Source organism: Ursus maritimus, unplaced genomic scaffold, assembly GCF_017311325.1.
Source record: "Ursus maritimus isolate PB19 unplaced genomic scaffold, ASM1731132v1 scaffold_30, whole genome shotgun sequence".
Taxonomy (NCBI): Eukaryota; Metazoa; Chordata; class Mammalia; order Carnivora; family Ursidae; genus Ursus; species Ursus maritimus.
The window spans coordinates 30965070-30986247 of NW_024425564.1; the positions used below are offsets into that span (position 1 = coordinate 30965070).

Sequence of the window (21178 nt, forward strand, 5' to 3'; positions counted from 1 at the left end):
ATGGATAACAGATTCAACTTTAAATAAGGGAATAGTCACCTAGAATCCAATTTGCTTTTCAGTGAAAGTCGTTTCCCTCCTCCTGTTTTTGTTTGTTTCTTTCTTTTACGTTATTTTTATCCCTTAATGTTTTTCACTACCAGGGAAAATTTATTCCAAGCGCTCAAGTCTTAATCCATTTTGAGTCTACTGTGGCTTCCTCCTCAACATTTCTTAAAACTTGGTCATCTTGCTTATCTTTTAACTGTAAGTTTATTTCCTACCCGCCCTGCTCTACCCCCACTACCACCATATTCACCCCTATCCCTGCTCCACTGCTAATGAGCACATTTTTAGAATCTCGTGATGCATTAAGCCGTGGGAATGTAAAAACCAGCTACAACCTGGCCCTGGCACTTAGATCCCGTCAGTCACACCACGAACACCATTCTAGTGATGCTGGGTCCTGGGCTAGCTGTCTGAATTAATAGCCTCACGCCTCGAGTCCCACTGCCTCCCTTTTTTACCATCTCTGTTTTCTTCCACCCACACATGCCTCCACCCAAGTCAGCCCTCATCGATCACCGTTTTGAGGATTATACAGTTTCCCACGCCCCTCCCCACTTCCCATGCCCACTGTCACTGGCCTAGTTGAGGCCATCGTTATCTTGTGCTCTGTCATCTGTCTTAGGAATCATTCTTCATGTATGGCTGCAGTCACCTTCCTGACACACAGTTTGAAAGTGTGGCTCTCCCAGAAGCCTTTGGTAGTGCCTTTTTGCCAAACTTCACCATGCTGGTCCTAACCTCCTTTTTAGCTAGCGGTTCCCGGACTCCTCCTCATGCATGCCACATCCTATGTCGTTTGCTGTTTATTTCTTTTTTGCCCGAATACCTTTGCTCTTGCTTTTTCCTTCTTCACCTTCTCTGCGTGTGCTGTTCAGAATCTGAGCCATGTATGTCTTGCTGCTGAGCACAAGGAATGTAGCAAGTCCAAGCAGAAAATACCTACCAGCTTCCTAAGACTGAGTTTGACGAAAGAATCTAAGTATATCCCATTAATTTTTATATTAATTGCATGTTCAAATGACCATATTTTATGTATTTGGGGTGACATATTCTTAATTTCACCTGTTTCCTTATTTAATATGATGGTTAGAAAACTTAAAATTACACACGTCACTTGCATTCTGTTTCTGTTGGACATCGCTGCCCTCTGCCCCCTGCGCCGTGTTCCTGAAGGCTTCTCGCATCGCTCTGCCCACGGCATCGGCATCGTATTGCTGTAGCGTTTATTAACCATGCCCACGTAGCGCTTAAGCTCCGGGCCACAGATTCTAGTCATTTACGAAGGAAGAGTGTGGCACCGAATGAAGAGCTCAGACTTCGAAAGCAAGATGCCTGGAATGCACATCACAGTTCTGCCCTTTCCTAACTTCCTGTCCCGGGGAGAGTCACGCACCCTTACTGAGCTTCGGTTTCCTTTCCGTAAAACCACGATGATACTAGCACCTACTAGGAATACTAGGATTACCAGGGGATTAAATGAGTTAGTATACGGAGAGCACTTAGAGCAGTGCCGGGCACAAAATGCAATGTAAACGTTATCCATGACTCGTGTTACCGCTACTACTAGCGCCACTGCTTCTGCCTGCTCTCTGACCCAGATCTTCGAAGGCAGGGATAGCAAATCCCGGTCTTTATGTAGCACAGGGCTAGGACACAGAAGGGCCTCCTTCTGTGATATTGGTTAAATTGACTACTGATTACATTTCGTGTCAATTTAATTGATGCTATTGATGGAATTGAATTTTCCTTGAAAAGCCGTCAAAACCCAGAGTGACTCCTCTGCCAGCCTTAAAAAAATAACGTTGGGGCCCCTGGTGGCTCAGTCGTGTCTGCCTTCCGCTCAGGTCATGATCCCGGGGTCCTGGGATCAAGCCCTGCGTTGGGCTCCCTGCTCAGCAGGGAGTCTGCTTCTCCCTCTCCCACTGCCCCTCCTACCCCCTGCTCATGCGCTTGGTCTCTCTCTCTCTCTCTCTCAAATAAATAAATAAAATCTTTTTAAAAAAATGGTTTCACTGAAGAGGTGAACTCCATGAACATTTAATGTTCTTTCAGCCGCCCAAATACATGTGATAGTGGTTCTTTATGTATCCATCCTATTTTACTGTCCTCAGAGGTATTTCCTAGGTAGAAATACCTCGAAGACCACCCTCCCTTCCTTCCATAAAGCATTCTGGACTCACTTCAGAATATGTCGTGTCTGAGTGTTCTCACCGTGTGTCCCTGTGCTCTCATATCTCTGGGAATTACTCTGCCCACCCTCCCTATTTTAATGCCAGTACATGCATTTTGCTCAGTGTCATTCTCTTGTGATTTTCTGTTTTAGTCAGCTTGTTTGTGGCACATTTTATAAAAATGTCATCAGGTAACTGAAGATGATTCATATCAGGGTCCTTGGAGAACGTGACTTTGTCTCGAGGAGGAGAGGGCTCTGTGCAGGAAGCCTGTTCGTGCCACCGCCGCCCTGTGTCTCGGACACTTGGCTGTGACGAGAGAGTCATTGGCTGTCTTTTACCACCTGGGGTCTCTTCATTTACTGTTTAGACCAGAAATTGATTTTGTTAAAGCTGTTTGCTAAAGGAGCTGTTTTCTGTAATTGGAGCCACATACACAGACTGAAGTGGAGTATAAATTCTAATGGTATCACACTGTTTCCGTTCGTCTCAGCGCGTTCTGCATTAGGAGGTGGCAGTCCAGGGCTCTGTATGCCTGGTCTCGCCCACAGCCCTCTGCATTTCTTCCTTGTTGCTCCCGCCTCCTACCCTGCCCCCACCCCCCACCCCATGCTGTTCCTAATTTCATCTTCTTTAAAGCTAGAAATCCCATTTATTCCACCTCCCGTCCTTGTCCCACCCTCTCTCCTTGTATTGAGCTTGACACCGTCAGTCCCGTCACTGTTCACCTCTGCTAGCGGCTGAGAATGGTGCACAGCCTTTAGTGGACTCTGCTTCTGTTTTCTCGGCCCTTTACCTGTAGGTATTCAATTAGTGTTAGTTGGATTGAATCAAATCGTCTTTAAATCAGGCTTCCGTCTTCTAAACCTTACCACAGTGGCCCCTACTAGGCAGCATCACACTTTCTGTTAACATTGGGGGTCCTGGGCAGAACTCTTCTCCTATACTGGTCTCTCTGACAGCATAGCACCAGAATCTTTTACATGGGCTGTCGTTCCTGAGAATTACTCAGTTTAACAGGTTGGAGAGGCTGTCGTTAGTGTTCAAAGCCTGATTCCTCTGTCTGAACCTCTGCAAAGTCAACATATCCCTCCTTCCTCCTCAGAAGGTTGTTTCGATGTCTGTGATGTAACATAGAAAAGAAGTATCAGCATGTGACCCTTCATGGGTCTTTATAGCCATTGGTTGGATCTGAATTATGAAAGACAGGGATCCTTTGGCTTCCGTGCCAGGCTCTGAACCTTTCAGGACTTGGTATCAAGCACACTGTAGTTGTCTAAATATTCCTCAGATTCTCTTGCCAAAAATGATGTCATCAGGATGACTTTCTAGACCCTGCATGGATTGGGACATAATGCGAAGTGTTAAAAATTAACAGGATTTCTTGTTTTCTCACTGCCTCTCAGAGCCAAAGGCTAGTTATGTCTATTAATGTTTCTAGTCTCATGGGGCCCCATCTCTTTCTCTCATTTTGGCACCACTGAAAATGTGTGTGATAAAATCTGAGCTGCCGTGGATCTTTTCATTGCTACTGGAGGTGCAGATAGGAGATCTGGTAAGCATAGTTTTTTCTACATTTCTTCTCACTGGCTAAAAGGATAAGGACATGAGTGTTTTTAAACATGGGAGTAATAATTGAGTAACTGAAGAATGAATGAGAAGATAACGTGAAGTGGGTATTTTTGTGGGTTAGTTCTTGTGAGGTCCTCTGATCGCACTCGTGCTTCTGGATGACAGTCTCAACTTACTCTGTGAGGACACCTGCTAGTTACTATTTCTGAGAAAGGAGGCCTTTTGGAATAAATGGATCTGGCACTTCTCATATTCACTGACCAACTTCAGTGGGAGGCAGTTTATCATTCAAGATCACAGATTCTGAAAACAGTTACTTAATCTCCCTGCGCTTCCATTGGCACATCTATAAAATGGGGGATATATTACGTATCTTGTGAACTGCTCGAGGATTAAATGAGTCAATATTATGAAAAACACTTAAATGAGTGCCTGGCAACGTGCTCAATAAGGGTCAAAGAGGCTGGTGTCAAAAATGCCACCGTATCAGACCTGATATTGAGCTAGTTCGTGTGTGAGTAGTTCGTGGCTGTTTTTTTCTCTAAACGATGACTTTGGGGATCGTTGTAGTGTCTTGATGGTCCTTAATGTAGTGGCTTTGTTCTTGGGTTTTTGAATTGTTTCTTGGTTTAGGATCCAGCTACCACCAGCATCACAGCGATGCCCAGTATCCCAACGCCACGGACCCAGGTGTGGTGAGAGGCAGACTGTCCCCAGAGAGCTGTTGCGGCAAGAACTGAGTAGTTGGGTCACGCACAATCAGGAAGAGGCTCGGGGTGTTCAGGACTGGGGCACCATGTCTTAGGCAGTGCTGTGTGGCTGGGCAGGGCTAGGAGCAACCGCCGCTGACGGGCCAGCCAGGCATGGCACAAGACTGAGCGGAATTGCCCTTTCGGAGGTGGAGATTTGGCCCAAATGGGGACCCAGCAGGCAGTGTCCTAGGAAGTGACAGGCCCTTCACGTAAAAGCTGCAGTGCTAACGACCAGACACATTTCCTGCGTGTTTCGTAAGGAAAGGATGCGTGACCGCCTGCCGTCTCTGCCAGGGCAGCCCTTGTGGATCTTGCTTGTCCAGAACTTTGCCAAGAATATGTCATTTAGTCAGTAAATGATGTTTGAATGATGAGATATATTACCTTCAAAAATAGAGGAGAGCAACGCAGAATTAGAATGAAGACTCCTCTTCCAAGTCTCATAGGTCTTCAACTTCTGGGATTCCAGTGTGCACCCCTTTCCACACAGTTTTAAACCGTAAATTGCAAGTAAACTCAGGTCATTTAAAATAAGCATCAAATCCCTGTCAGTATTTTAGTTATTTCTAGAAATAGAAATTTAAGGTGAAAAACAACTATTAGTTAACTAATAATTTTTTTTTAAGTACTCATTTGAGAAAAATGCCTTCACTGTAAGCAGGATAGGCCAGTTCCAACAGCCAGTATCTAGGCGGCAACTGTGTAGCCTTTACCCCAGAGAGAAGGCTGCCACTTACAAAGCCCTCTGAATTGCCTCTTGTCTTCCCCTGCCAGATAGATAAAGGCTAGAAGCTCACCTTTAGGACCTTAAAGTAAAATACCAAGATTGATGTTAGATAAAATGGGGATTAATCAGGTATGAGTAAACGTATGAGTATGGTATGAGTAACAGGTATGAATAAAGCCTGTTGCCTTGTTGAGTTCATTTATTCATCTCACTGTCTTTCTGCCCTGTTCTCCATTCCCCATCACCTTTAAGTCATTGGGCCCCGTGGTCTCTGTGTGCTGCCTCACTACTGCAGAGTATAAGAATATGAACATGACCCCATCCTTGACCAGCAGATGCTTATGGTCTGCTTGGAGGCGTAAGACAGGGATTGAAACGTGAAAGGTACCAGGCAGATCATAACAGGGCCATCCGAGGTATATAGGAAGGAGTGTGATTGTGTTGAGATGCAGAGAGAAAACCAGGCAAGACTTCATCTGAGAGGTAGGCTACAGTGATGACTCATATGAATAGGTGCTCACAGGTGATGGACCAGGATCGCTGTGGGAGGAAGCTCTGATTCGAATTGTATCAGTGCATATTTGGTGACAGTGGAAAAGGTTGACCGGGGCTGTATTTGGGAGAGCATCATATGCCCACTGTCCTCTCAAATCCACCCTGAGCATCTCTGGGAGTACTTAACAAAAATCAGAGTCATGGGCCTGATTGGCTAGAATCTCTGCAGACAATAAATATTTTTGGTTTTGTGAATCATATGGTCTCAGCTGCAACTGTCACAATTACTCAGTTCTGCTCTTGTAGCCAAAGCCGACTTAGACAACATGTAAATGAGTGGGCGTGGCTGTATGTCAGTAAAACTTTATTTACAAAAACAGGCAGTGGCTGAATTTGATCATTGAGCTGAAGTTTGTCAACTCTTGATAACGATATTTAGGGTAGACTGAATTTAAACCAAACAAAATGAGAGTTCAATTAATAAGTAATAAAGAGTATAATTGTGAATAATGCTGTACTGTGTTTTGATTTGATGGCTTCTGTCCTGTGCTCACTTGCTCGCTCTATTTTTTCAGTATTATTTATGATGCTACTATACAAATTGCATTTTTTGCAGAAGACTTGAAATGTAATATCTCTGAGTACCATTTCTTGATGATGACAGCACTTCCATTAAAAGCAAAAATTTGCATGATTTTTACTTATAATGGGCTGGGTATTAGAGGCAACTGCATTATGACCATATAATTTTAGAAATTACTCTTTCCGAGACCTGACGTTTAGCCACCTTCCAGTCATGCTTTGCTAAAGAATACTATGATCTGGGTTTGAGTCTCTAAAATTTCAGTAAGTGGGTTTTTTTTTCAAAGTTTAATTTTAAAAGATTTAAGAAACTTGCCTAACTTTATAGTTTTTGCCCTGTCCTGATATTCGTTTAATTGGTTCTGCTAATGTGAATGCCCTTTCAAATACGGAAAAAAAATAAAGCAGGAAGGAAAAGTTGATTATTTCTGTAATTGGATTTTCTCTTGAATAAAATGATTTCACCCACGTTATCTTTCTGACTTAAGGGATGGGGGTGGGGGGACCAGTTTTCTTTCGCATTGTCATCAGAAGCAGACAGGAGAAGGGATAGTCTGTTCCAAGATATCAGAATACCATATTGGTTTTGGTTGTAATTAATTACTGATGCTGAATATACTCTGGCCCCTGCTTTCATTCCCAAATCTAAATTTCCACTGTGTGCAAAATAATTCCATCCAGGAAGAATTCTAATTACTTTAGTAATTATCATCTTATCTCTAAATGGAATTCAGACATTTGCTGCAGTTTATGAATGTTGGAAATGTTTCATTTCCTTTTCACCTTGAATAACAGAAAAATACACATTACTGAATCTGGCTTCATTGAACCTTATAATTCATGTTACCATAGAAACAGAAAAACTCATATAAGAATTGTGTTAACAGTACCATAGATAGTAAATACCTTCACTTCCACCAGCAATATCATAAAATGATTTTAATAACAGATGTGTAAAAATTCTTTGAGATTTAATATGGTTCCCTTTAAATATTATAACAATATTATCCGGTATGCTTACTTACACTTTTTAAAGCAATATCTTTGGTCTTATGTAAGGCTTTGTGCTTATTCTAAAATATTTGCAATGGAATGCAAGCATTGTGTTACAGGATAAAAAAACTTACTTTACACAGTATTTATTTAATTTTTAGTTAGCAGTGATGATTCATTTGTTTTTCACCTGAAGCCAAACTGTATATTCATGATTTATGCTGGGTTTAGTAATGTAATGGATGACACGAAATTCGTTGGTGTCACGTGCATCTGCGTGGCCCCCTCTCTCTTTTTCAGCCTTTGTGTTTATCATTTTTCTTTCTGAGCTTCAGAAGCACTTTCCCACATACTTGATCACTTTTTACCACTGGTATTTAATAATTTATTTTTTCCCATTTGAAATTCTGATTTCTCAGAACGTCCGACGATTTGCAGAGCATTAGCAGATTGTTTGTCCTTTTGTTCATATACTTTCTCCTTGTCCTGTCTTACACATACTGCCTTTTCTTATTCCAAAAATTAAAGTATACCACATTTAAACAAAATAAGCCATCTGGATTTTTTTTTTTTTAGCATGTTAAAAGTGGTTTTATTGCTTTTGAAGAGAGGTAATGACTTTTTAAAAACCTAATTGCTACTGCATTTTCCTCAGCGAGAGACCTTAAAAGGCTATCTTTCATGATAAATATCACTTATAATTAATATGTGAATTACCTGTAGAGTTTGGCTAATATTTGAGAACAGTTTCTTCAACCAAATAGATGTGAACTTCTCTCTTAAGATCACAATTTTATGTGCTCTAGTTTGAAGACCACAGATGACTCATTTACAGGAATACCTTTATATTCTTTGTAGTCAGTTTCCAAACAAATAGTGTTGAGGTTTTACTAACCCTGTCCTTTTACCACTTTCTTCAAATCTATTGCTTTATCCCAAGACAATGTGGTCTGTGTCAATGTCACTTCATTAAGGTCACAGAATATGGGCATTATTGAGTTTGATGTTTTTGGTCTAGGTCCATTCAGGAAGAAAAACTGTGCCAGGTGTATCTACCAGAGGATATTTAATACAGGAAATTTATGGCACGGAAGTTAGAAGATTGGCAAAGTAAAGAGAACCGGAGAGGTCTAAGCACTGCAAGCAGTCACTGCCAGGAAGGCCAGGAAACAGAAGGGAAGAGTTTGTGTTCCTGGAACCCGGGAGCACTGGCCCAGGGGTTGCTGCCTCACCAGCAGCCAGCGACCACTTTCTGAGACACCGAAGCTTGTCCCTCTCCCAGCCTCTGACCTCCTGTCATGCCTCCTTCCTCAAGGCGTAACAGGAAGCCAGCTGTCAAAGGAACCAAACGTACTTTTGGGTCTTACAGCCCCAGTAATACCATTAAGAATATACAAGTATAAGGCTAAGAGATAGTAGGAGTAACACCAATTTTCATCATGTCCAAAGTAATACGATAACTGACAGAGTGGGACCCATTTTATATCACAGACTTTCTGTTAGGTTAAACTTTATAAAATTGACAACATCTTGACCATTTGTTATTTGCACACAAAACAAACAAAACAATAATATGTAACCCAGCTTCCAGATGATACTAAATATACCACTGCGAAGGTGATGATTTCACTCAGATTAGTCAGATGAACCTTCTCTGTTTGAAAAAAAAAAAAAAAAAGTCTGATGCACACTGTCATTAGGTCAGAGGCTACCTATTTTCTTTTTTTTCCTAATATTTTTTGGTGGATCCAAAAGCATTCAGAGAAGTGTCTCCTAATTGTATTTGGGTCACAGAAGACTAAGAATCAGAAGAAATCCATAGTCCCTTCCCCCTGGAATATCTACATACAATTTTGCATGCAATTTTAAGGAGTCCACAGACTCCCAAGAGAATAAGCCCTAGAATAACATAAAGAAAGGACTGTCCTGGCATTGACATTTCTTTTATTTTGTCTTTCTTTAACTCTTATTCATTGTAAGCATGCCTACCCGAAATGCATACTGTCGATACACACCACCCTCTTACGAGTCTATAGTAGGAGAGTAATTCTAGGTACTTAGATGGCGAATATCATAGAAAAATAAATGGATGGATGGGTGGATGGAGAGACAGATGGATGGACAGACGGACAGATGGATGCATAGGTACACAGATATTTTATTCATTTGAGCAGACTTCACCAAAAAGAAAATTATATACGGAACTGCTAACTAAGCCAATTACTCAGTAAAAACTCACCTGCACTATTTTTGTTTTATTTATTTATTCTTAGTAAGTTTTAAGTTTTCAACTAGTGTTAACCAGTTTTCATTTGTGCAGTTTTAACATGATTAAAATTCCAGCAACACACTAAGTACTAGTATAATTCCCTCGTTAGCTCTTTTAGGAATTTTGTCAGGTTGCACTACAGCCAGAATATTATTCCTATCTAGGGCAGTGGGGGATTTTTTTTTTTTTACACATAAGTCAGTTCACCAAATGTTGGTGTCTTCTGATTTTTCCTGTGAAAGAATATCAGACTGATTGTGTCCCGTAAAGTCTGTTTGCTGGTCTGTCACATGCTGATCGTATACTTCTTAGGTAATTCTCTCCTAGTACTTAGCCACAGCACAAAACACAAAAGAAATGTGAGCAGGAACATGGGCCATAGGGGCAGTGGAAGGTGAAGGAGTCCAGGGTCAATGTATTTGATGTGGTGTGGTCCTCACCTCTGTTAGTTCCTTAAGGAACACAAAGCAAGTTGTCATCTATTAAGCACCTCTTATGTGCCAGCTACTGTTGTAAATGCTTTACAGCCCTTACTTCACTCGATCTCACAACAGTTCGGGAAAGGATGTGCCGTTATCCCCATTGTGTAGAAGAGAGGGACCTGAGGCTCAGAATGGTAACATCACTTGCGATACATAGCTGGAAACGGGGGGCTCCAATCTGTCTGGATTTAAAATCTGGTTTCTCTCTACTGACAGTATTGCTGCTTCCTCTCTCTGAGCCGCCTGGAAATAGGAATAATTTCATCTGCCTGTTTCTTGATGAGTGATGATGATGATAAAAACAAGAAGATATCTTACGAAGAATAAATTTAGCACATAACCGTTTAGGATTTAAATGCCTCTATATTCACCGGGGTAGAGTCGCGGAAAGAGCACCAACCAGGTGGAAAGGTTTGGGTTTGAATTATGATCCCTCCAGCAATAGCTTGGTGACCTTTGATAAATCATTTAACCTTTTGAGACCACAATTACCCTCTCTTTAAAACGCAATTCCAAAGATACAGGCAAGTTTTACTTACTGTAGTAAATTGCTTTGCAAATATTATTATTACGGAGTATTTTTAATGTAAACTTATGATCAGCCAATGCTTATAGGATCTCAGTTCAGTGAGCACTTCAGTAACATGGGAAGAGATAAGACTGCCTTATCGTTTAGTGATTCTACAACTAGGGGCAATTTACCTCCCAATCTTATTTCCGTAATGGTACTTTCCCTATGTCCCAGAGAGATGAAAATAGAATCTACCATATTGGGAAGTTGGACTGAAGAACATGTAAGTTGCTAATACATTGCCTGGCACTTAGTATTATATAAGAGGTGGCAGTTACTTCTTTGACAGGATTACAGTAATAGTAGCTAAAATGTATCGGGCACTATGTGGCAGGCACCATCCGGAGCAATTAGTACACTTACTTTTACTAGCCCAGTTTTCGAGAAAAGGAAACCAAAGCATATTCAGCTAAGCAATTTGCCCTAGAGCATGCAACAGATCAGTACCAGAGCCTCTTAGTTATGTATGCAAGGGCAGATCTTTGTTACGGATGTTAAAAGATAAGGGATGGTCCGTAGCCACACTAGTCTTTCTTTGTCTTAGTGACTTTTCAGCCCTTAGAGGGCTTTTCACCCCTCATCCTAATGTTTAGGTGCTTTATCTCTTTTAGCTCAGGTCCTTTAAGAATTATTTTTTATGGGGCACCGAGGTGGCTCAGTTGGTTAAGCATCTGACTCTTGATTTTGGCTCAGATCATGACCTCAGGGTTGTGGGATCGAGCCCCGAGTGGGGCTCCACATGGGGCTCCACACTGAGTGCGGAGTCTGCATAAGACTCTCTCTCCTTCCCCCTCTGCCCTCCCCCCCACTTGCATGCACTCTCTCTCTAAAATAAATCTTAAAAAAAAATTGGTTTTCATAAAAGCATGATGATAATTTTAAAACTGCTGAGAATTTTCTCAGACTTACTTGAAGATGTCATGTTGTTTCTCCTTAAATTTCCTCTCTCGGGATGAGCAGAATGATTCCTTGTTGTCATCTGTTGGTCGCTGGGACATGTTCCGTTGTGATATCATGCTCTGGATAATATCCTTTCCATCTTAACCTTGTCTTTTATTATCTCTGCCCTTTCCTCCTATTTGGCCATATTTAATTCTTTGACTACATCCTGTCAAAAGTTCAGCTATTAGGACTTTTTGCGAGAGAGTATATAATGGAGGATTGCTGCTATCTCTCTGTCTTCAGAAAGGGGCCCCCTGCCTTTTAACAGGTTTATTGTGGGTATGGTTCAAGTACTATGTTGTATGCACCCAACATAAGTGTATACTTGGAAGATTCTTAGTAATTTAATAATTTGTGCAGCCATCATCGCAGTTAGTTATGAGAAAAAGTTTTTAAATGTCTATTTTCTGTTTCTGTAGTTTTGCTTCTAATAGAAATTTCATATAAATAGAATCAATAAGTAATCCCTTGTGTTCTACCTCTTTTACTTAAGAATGTTTTTCAAGGTTCATCTGTGTGGTGCATGTATCAGTAGCTGGTTCTCGTTCGTTTGTAGGTAAATTTTCATTGTATGGACATGTGACATTTTGTTGATCCATTTACTGGTTGGCAGGTATTTGGACTGTTTCCAGTTTGGAGCTGTTATGAGGAATGNCGCTGTAAAACTCCACATAAAAGTCTTTGTGTGGACATGTGTTTTAATTTTTCTTGGGTAGATAACTAGGAAGTAAACTTTCTTAATCACAATAAGAATATGTTTAACTTTGTAAGAAACTGCCACACTGTTTTCCAGAGTGACTGCAACATTTTGAATTCCCACCTGCAGTGGGGAAGGGTTTCAGTTTCTCTAGCTGCACATCAGTGTCTGTTATTTTTCAGTCTTCTCAGTATAGCCATTCTCCTGGATGTGTGGCATCTTACGTGATTTTAACTTGCATTATCCTGATAACGAATGATGTGGAGCCAGCTTTTCATGCACCTATTAGCTACTCATATATCTTCTTTAGTGAAGTGTTGGTTAAAATCCTTTGCCCATTGTACGGTTGTGTTGTTTGTTTTCTTATTAGTGACCCATGAGAGTTCTTAATGTATTTTGGATACAGATATTTTTATCAGATATATGGTTTGCAAATATTTTCTTCTAGTCTATGGCTTATCTTTTTATCTTCTTTATGGTGTTTTTCTAGTAAGTCCAGTTTATCCAATTTTTTTTTTATTGTGCTTTTTGTATTGGTGTTATAGCTAAGAAGTCTTTGCCTAACTCCATTGAGGTCACAAAGATTTTTTCCCCATATTTTCTTCTAGAAATTAGCAGTTCTAGCTCTTATGCTTAGATCCGAGATTGATATTGAAGTGCTTTTTTGCGTATAACATAAGGGTCCAGTAATTTCTTTTGTTTGTTCTTTTGCTTTTGCATATGGCATCCATTTGCTCTAGCAAGATTTATTGAAAACATTGTCTCTTGATCTCATTGAATTCCTTTGGCAATTTTATTGAAAATTAAGTAACCATAAAGGTATAAATGTACGGGTATATTTTTGGACTCTCTCTGTTATTCCATTCCATTAATCTGTCCTTATATCAATACCACTGTTAGTGGTTCCTGTAGCTTTATAGTAAGTCTTCAAGTCAGATTCATCCATTCCACCAACTTTGTTCTTTTTCAGAATTGCTTTGGCTGCTCTACATTCTTTGCATTTCCATATAAATTTTAGAATCAGCTTGTCAATTTCTACAGAAAAACATGCTGATATTTTGATAGCGGTTGCATTGAATCTGTGTATCAATTTGAGGACACAGCAGTAAAATCCTCCAACCAATGAAAATTATATATTTTTTTCATTTATTTAGATACTATTTCTTTATTTTTAAAGATTTTATTTATTTGTTTGAGAGAGATAGAGTGCACAAGAGAAAGGGAGCACAAGTCGGTGGCCGGGGTGGGGGGGGGGAAGAAGGAGAGAAAGAAGCAGTTTCCCCACTGAGCAGGGAACTCAACACAGGGCTTGATCCCAGGACCCAGGACCTGAGCCAAAGGCAAATGGTTAATGGACTGAGCCGCTCAAGCACCCCCAGCTACTTTTTAATTTCAGTAAATTTTAAGAAAATCTCTTTAAGATCTCTATTTCTAGAGTATAGGTCTTCCACTTTCCAAATTTACTCAAGTATTTTTATGCTATTGTGAATGGAATTATTTACTTGATTTCATTTTCTAATTGTTCATTACTAATATAAAAAGTACAATTGATTTTTATATATTATCTTTAGCTCTGCTAAACTCGCTTATTCTAGTAGGTTCATTAGATTCCTTAGAATTTCCACATAAAAGTTCACGTGTCCTGAAAAAAAAAGTTTACTTTTACTTTTTCAACCTATATGCCTATGATTTCTTCTTCTTCTTGCCTTTCTTGCATTGACTAGAACCTCCATAATATATTGAGTTGTAGAAGTAAGAACAGAAATCCTTGCCTTGTTACCAATCTGAGTGGAAAAGAATTCAGTCTTTCACCAATAACTATGATAGTAGCTGTAGGCTCCTTATCAGGATGAGACAGTTTTCCTTGTTTACAGAGAGTTTTTATTATGAATGGGTGTTGGATTTGTCAACTGAATTTTCTGCGTGTACTGAGATCACCATGGAGGTTTTATCCTTTTAATATGGCTTGTTGCATTAATTAAAATTTGTTTGTCAAGCCAGCCTTGCATTCCTGGGATTAAAACTTGATCATGATAAATAATCCTTTTCATATGTTTTTGGGCTCACTTTGCTAACATTTTGTTAAGTGTGTCTGTATTCATAAAAGATACTGGTCTGGGGGTGCCTGGGTGGCTCAGTCGGTTGAGTGTCTGACTCTTGGGTTTCAGCTCAGGTCGTGGGATCGAGCCCCAAGTCAGGCTCTGCACTGTTAAAGATTATCTCCCTCCCCCTCTTCTCTTCCCCTGGTTAAGCTTATGCATATGCACTCTCTTTATCTCTCTTTTTCTAAAATAAATAAATAAAATCTTCAAAACAATTTTTTTTGGTCTGGAGTTTGTTTCTGATCTCTTTCTCATATTTTTACATTGATTACTGCTGGACTCATACAATGAGTTCCTTTCTCATTTATTTTTGAAGTAGTTTCTATAGAACTGGTTTTATTCTTTCTTAAATGTTTGATATAGTTCACCAATGATGCTTCTTTTGGTAGCAAGATTTTTAATTGCAAATTCAGTTTTTGTAAGAGATAAAAGACTATTTTCATTTTCTGTTTCCTCTTGAGTCAGGTTTTATAATTTATGTCTTTTAAAGAATTTGCCTATTTTAGCTTAAATTTTTAATTTATTGACATAAAATTGTAATAAATATACCCTCAGTATTTCTTTAATATTGATTGCATCTGTAGTGCTGCCTCATCCCTCATGCCTGAAGTTGGTCATTTGTGTCTTCTTTTCTCTTCCCAGTCTAGCTAAGTTTAGTAATTTTATTATTTTTCTCAAAAAGACACCTTTACTTTTACTGATTTTTTCCTCTGTTTTCTATTTCATTGATGTATTTTTTAACCTTTTTTTAGTAATTTATTTTTGTCCTACTTCGGGTTTGATTTGCTCCTCTTTTTTAGCTTCCCGAGGTGGAAGCTGAGATTTTGAGTTTACCTCTTTTTAACACAGACATTTAAATCCATTAATTTCTTTCTAAGCACCTCTTTAAGCTGCATCCCATAAATTTATGTGTGTTTTTAGTTTCATTCGAACTAAAAAAAATTTCTTTTAATCATTTGTTTATGCCTAATCATTTTAATGGATTTGATTCTTTTTCTGATTATTTTTATTTCTTTCTTTTGAAATAAATAGCACATGTATTAGTATTAATTTTTTCACATGTGGAATTTGAAGCTCATTTATTGTTGTAAGCATGAATAAAATCATCCTTTTCACATTTTTTGCCAGTAAAACACCAAATTGCAAGTGAAAGTCTTGAGATGATTAAAGTGCAACATTTTAAGTATGTGTATGTATGTGTTTATTTTTATTCATGGTAAGTAATAAAGTCTTGAAATATTTGGGGCTCTCTTAAATCCTAGCCTGGGGCCAGTGAAGAGGTTGTACTCTCCTGATACCCCCCTGATAGATTTGTATAACTGATCACTGGTCATAGCACCACTTCTGCCAAGGCAGATGCATAATTGGAATCTTTCTCATTAATTCTATTCCCAAGTTACTTAACCCATTTTGCCAGTAAAAAGCTTGTATACATCAGAAAAGATATCGGGTTAGAATCTATGTGTTATTTAAGCTAATTGAACATTTTTATTTTCATCTTCTTTCAGAATTATTCTCCAGTACTGCTATGAAAACATAAATATAGAAGGTCTTTTAAATTTTAAAAACATAGACTACCTGGTAATTATATTCATTAGACTCTCAGCTTCAATACATGTATGGAAATGATCATTTTTAAAAAATTTTAGTATTCTGAAAATTCATTGCTTCTCAAAAACAGCATTTACTCACAATTAGCATATTAAATATTTGGATTAATGTTCTATATTACACTCCTTATAATTTCCTCATAGCCACTTAAATCATATACAGTTAATTTAGAATTGGGTCCACTTCAGACTTCCTTGATTTTCTTATGAACTGAAGAGAATTATTTACTTAGGCAAATTAACAGTGTAAATACGAGGTTTTTTTTAGTTGTTTCGCCTAAGAAGCCAAATTATTTTTAAGAAGCATCATTTGCATATATAAAAGTAATGTATAGATGAACCTTATCTAACATTAAAGTGTAGTCTTTACTTTGAAAACATTTTATAGGGAATCAGATTACATTCTTACATATTTTGAAACCAGTTAAACTGCTTTTACTTTTAAATACTGGGTAAACTAGGTCTTTCACAAATCCATAGTTTACCCTCTCCCTTGTTATCAGTCAGCTTTTTGCGTAGATTATCAAATATATTCACACATTGAACATTCCCTTTTTTAACATTTAAGATGACTTCTATAAAGTTTTGGCTTTTCTCAGTAGTGACCTTCATGCCAAAGTAAGCAGGTCTTGCATAATACTGAGCTTAGCTATCCTGGATCAAGGAGGATTGGGGGGAGGGGGAAATCAGTAAGGTACTTTCCTTCGGGAATACCCATACTCTAGTGCCAAGTTCATTGCAATTCATAGCTTAGGACAATAACCAATTGTCTTGGTTTCTATAATATTTCACAGGCAGTTTCTAAGATTTTTTTTTTTTTAATTTCCTAAGGGAGCTAGACTCTTCTCTGTCATTTCTGCTCTGATCTATTACTTATAGTTTTAGTTGTGGATTTCTTTTGTTCAGGAGTAGTTATAAGTCAAGTGTAAACATTTGCTGATTAAAGTTATTGACATACTTTTTCTATTCCTCATGCTTTAGTAAGTCCAGAAAATGGTCTTTTTATCTACAGCTTACTGCAAAGACATGTTTTTCATGATTTTCAAATGTAATTTTGATAACCACCCTTGAAGGAGAAAGAATGTTTTTGTATCAGAATAAAAAATAAAATTTTTTTTCAAATACAGTTTCATTTTTCTCTTATGCATATTACCTCTTTTTTCTGTTTACCATCACAGAGAAAAGCTCCAGCCTTTGGAACTTATCTTGCTAATTCAAGGTCAGCCAAATTAATAGCCGGATGAGACTAAGTAGAAATCAAGAAAGAAATATTTTTAAAAATGAATGTCATTCTCCTTTCACACAGGCATTAAAGTATTATCCAAACAAGGTGTGGAAAGCTGTTGTTTTTATGATGCCATTTGTATTAGGCAGCTGGTAATTTGACTTCCCTTTGTCACATTCTTTGTTCTCTTTTATGCCCCCAAATATCTAATATATAAAATGAGGTAAACTGTTTTATTCATCCATATAGAGCTACATTTAGAAGATAGAAAAATTGATATAGTTATGTATCCTATGGTTTGTGATGTTTGAGGGTATTTTTCCTGTTGTTTATGGGTTGATAATAATATTGGAGCTGTGAACACTGTTCATGTTATTTTGTTATTGTTATACTGTTAATACACAGAAGAATACTGTAGCATACTTATGGAGAAACTCCAGGGCCACAGAGAAAGGACATCCAAAATCTAACATGTGGGCTTATCAAAAACAAAGGCAACTTGTTACCCGATCAGTCTATGATGAGAAGCTTTCAGTGATTTATTCTTTAATATTAAAGGGCAGAGTCACTATTGATGGCAAGTCTCAGCCATAAATGGGAGGGACCAACATACAAAAACCTTGAGGAAATGGGCACAGTTGCAGTGAGCAGAGGAAAACTCGTGAAAAACTTTCATTGGTATCTTTAGAAAGGTGAGAAAAAATGTTGTATCTCTAAAACAAATGATTAAATGGTAACATAAGAAAATTTGCTAGACCTGAAGACCATGGGGGTCCAGGTTGTGCCCCGTACAAAGATTTCTATGCCTAATCCAAGGCCTATTATCATGAAATGTAAAATCATTGAGAATAAAATTAATATCCTAAACACTTTCAAAAAGAGAGTGGAGCACATAGAAAGAAGTTTGTTTGAGTGAATCTGGACATCTCATCAGCAACCTTTTTCTGTCTTGAAAAAAAAAAAACAACGAAATTCTGATGGCTAATATTTTTCACTTTGGAGTGCTGTGCACAGCGACACTATCAGTCAGTGGTATGGATTAAGACATGTTCAGGTATGCTAAGACAATAACAACAAAATTTCCCTGGCATTCTTTTTGGTGAAGTTTCTGAAAGAATGCTCCAACAGAATTAAGAATAATCAAGAAGTAAGAATACATAGGATTCAGGAAAAAGGGAAATGGAAAAAAAAAAAAAGGAAACCAAAGAGCAGCATTCAAGGATGACACCCAGTTTGTTCTGAAAGCAACACACTTGAAGAAAGTAGGAGTGGCATTTCTAGCAGAAAAAAATAGAATCTGTGGATTACGTATGTAGTACATTAGTGTTTAGAAAACAGTATTTGTTTTTGATCTACCTGATGGAGCTTGTGGAAAAAGTGAACATAGGTCCCTAGAATATGAAGCTGATTTTTTTTAAAAGAGACTTACTTCTTGGGAAAATTAAACGTTGTAGCAAAAGAAAACATGATGGTAGGTATACCAGTTGGCTCTGCAGCTAACACTGTCTTTGCAGTTATACTAATGGAAATGTGATTAATTTTAAAACTGCAGTGATTATATTGGGAGGGGAGGGATAGAGTAGTTTAAGGGCTAAATCTTCATTTACAAAAGTGGAGAAGTTAGTAAATATTGCCTAAAAATCAGTAAGCCTGTAAATAGCAGAATAAGCATCGGTTTTAAAATATAGAAAAAAAGAACAAAGAAGCATTCAAAGGAATTAAAAATGAGTGTCTCTGAGGATGACTGTTGCCCATAAATTTTTAGTATTTAGGACTCTATAAATACTCTTCGCAAATGCCCCTTTCCTAAAAAACAAAGTTTAGTTTTAAAAGGAATTATGGCATTTAAAATGTCAGAGAAATAGAATAATTATGGATTGTATTCAACTTTCTACATTTTTGTCATGTTATTTTCTAGAGTTCCTGGAATAACTCTTGCTACAGATATCATCTGTGGTTTTCCTGGAGAAACAGATCAGGATTTTCAAGAAACAGTGAAACTTGTGGAAGAGTACAAATTTCCAAGCCTCTTTATTAACCAGTTTTACCCAAGACCAGGAACTCCTGCTGCAAAAATGGCACAAGTTCCAGCACAAGTGGTAAGATATTTCTCTTGCAAACTATTAGATTCATTAGCCAATAGCTGTCAAAATGCAGCTCTGTGGCCTGACTTAACACAACTGGCTCGTAGTATCGCTTTGAAGTTAAAATAGTATGGGGAGTTTTTCAAGATGGGATCAGGGGCGGGGGGGCCTTGCATGACTTGAATAACTTCAGGGCCCTAGAATATCTCCTCTATTTTTCTTTTGAGGAGTGGGGTTCAGATGACACTAGGGAAAAAAATAATATCTGTGTTGATAAGAGAAATCCTTGGATATTTGAAAAGAAGGCAGTGTTTATCAGCAAAAGAAGCTTTATGTTTATCCTGATTTCCCTAATTTGTTACTTACTGGGGGCCCCATGTCTTCCCTCCTTTACCATGGAATAGATTTGATGCTTGCCATCTATGTGTCTATTTCAGATTTGTGTTGCTTTCACACAAATGAACCTCAATTTAATTTCATCCTTACATGTTCAGAAATGTATTAGAATAAGGTAATTTAAAATGAATGTGAAAAAGTTTGAGATCCGGTAAAGGCAACCTGTTTTCCAGAATGCCTCAGAAATTAATGTTCTTAAAGTAATTTGGTCTCTAGTTTCATTGGCTAAAGATGAAAAAATGTTAATAAGCTTTAAGAGGAAGTCATATGTTTTTAACTGAAAATTTTGTTTTGTTTCAAATAACTAAAAGAAATTATGCCCTACCATTACTTTTCCTCAAGGCTTACATGAATAAATACTAAAAGGAATAACCCAGAGCTTTATAGTTTTTTTCTATTATGCCATATGTGAATATCAAACATAAAACATACAGATTTTTTTATTTCAACATTTGGTTGAAAAACCAAATATAGTTTTAATTTGTATATAGATAGATAGATAGACAGGTATAATATATTTTAAAGTCTGTTTTCCCCAATAAAACTAAAGTGAGTATCATTCCTTATTTTCTCAAAATCTTTGACATTTTTATTTCACAAGTTTCTGTGTATACAAAGGTAAGAAAATATTTTACAGGTAGACTATTTAATTTTAATTCTAATTTAATCAATTAAAAAATCAGATTATAGCACCATAGACAGTCAACTTTTCACAAACATAAAAATAAGTCAAATTAATTCCTTATTTTATATCTGAATTATAATTGCTTTTATTGCATATGGCAAAATTCACTTTTTTTGGTCCGCGGTTCTTTGAATTTTGATAAATGCATCCACTAGTGTAACTGCTACCACAGTCAAGGGACAGAACAGTTCCAGCAGCTCCCCAAAATGTCCTTTTTACTTTTTTGTAGTTCCCTCCACCCTCCCTCCCCAGGTCCTGGAAACTACCGATTTCTGGTCCTTACAGTTTAATCCATTCTTACTTAAACTTTATTCTTTAACAAGAAAGTTTTTTGATCTGTAACATACCTGCAGAAACATGTACGGCTGTACATTTTTCTAAAGTGAATGCTTCCGTGTCCCCCTGGGCTGGTGAAGAAACAGAACATTACCAGTAGCCCAGAGCTGGCCGTCCTGCCCTTCCCACTCCCTCCGCTCCCAACCCCCACCGGAAATCGGGAACCCTTATGTGAACAGCAGACATTCGTTTGCCCTGTTCTTCAACTTGACATAAATGGAAGAATTCATCAGTGTTTGAAGGTCTGGCTTTTTTTGTTTTGTTTTTAAGGTGGTAATTCTTTTTATTGTCTTTGCTTTTCAGTAAAATTAATATTTGCCACGGAGTTCTTCCCTGAAGTCTTAAGTTCACTGTTCAGGGTTAACAAGAAATAGCTTTTCCTACTGAATTTGTAACACATTCAGTCTGGTCAATAAATAACTTTTCATCTTTTTCTTCA

The 21178-nt window shown here is 38.0% G+C and overlaps 1 protein-coding gene across 3 annotated transcripts in view; it reads left to right on the forward strand.

The window, feature by feature from the left end:
* CDKAL1 (CDK5 regulatory subunit associated protein 1 like 1) overlaps positions 1-21178 on the forward strand; it is a 624642-nt gene that overhangs the window by 453230 nt on the left and 150234 nt on the right. For all 3 annotated transcript variants that reach the window (XM_008707717.2, XM_040645106.1, XM_008707718.2), the window contains one exon: positions 19157-19337. In XM_008707717.2, coding sequence (XP_008705939.1) covers positions 19157-19337 — 181 coding nt within the window. The remainder of the gene's footprint in view (positions 1-19156; positions 19338-21178) is intronic.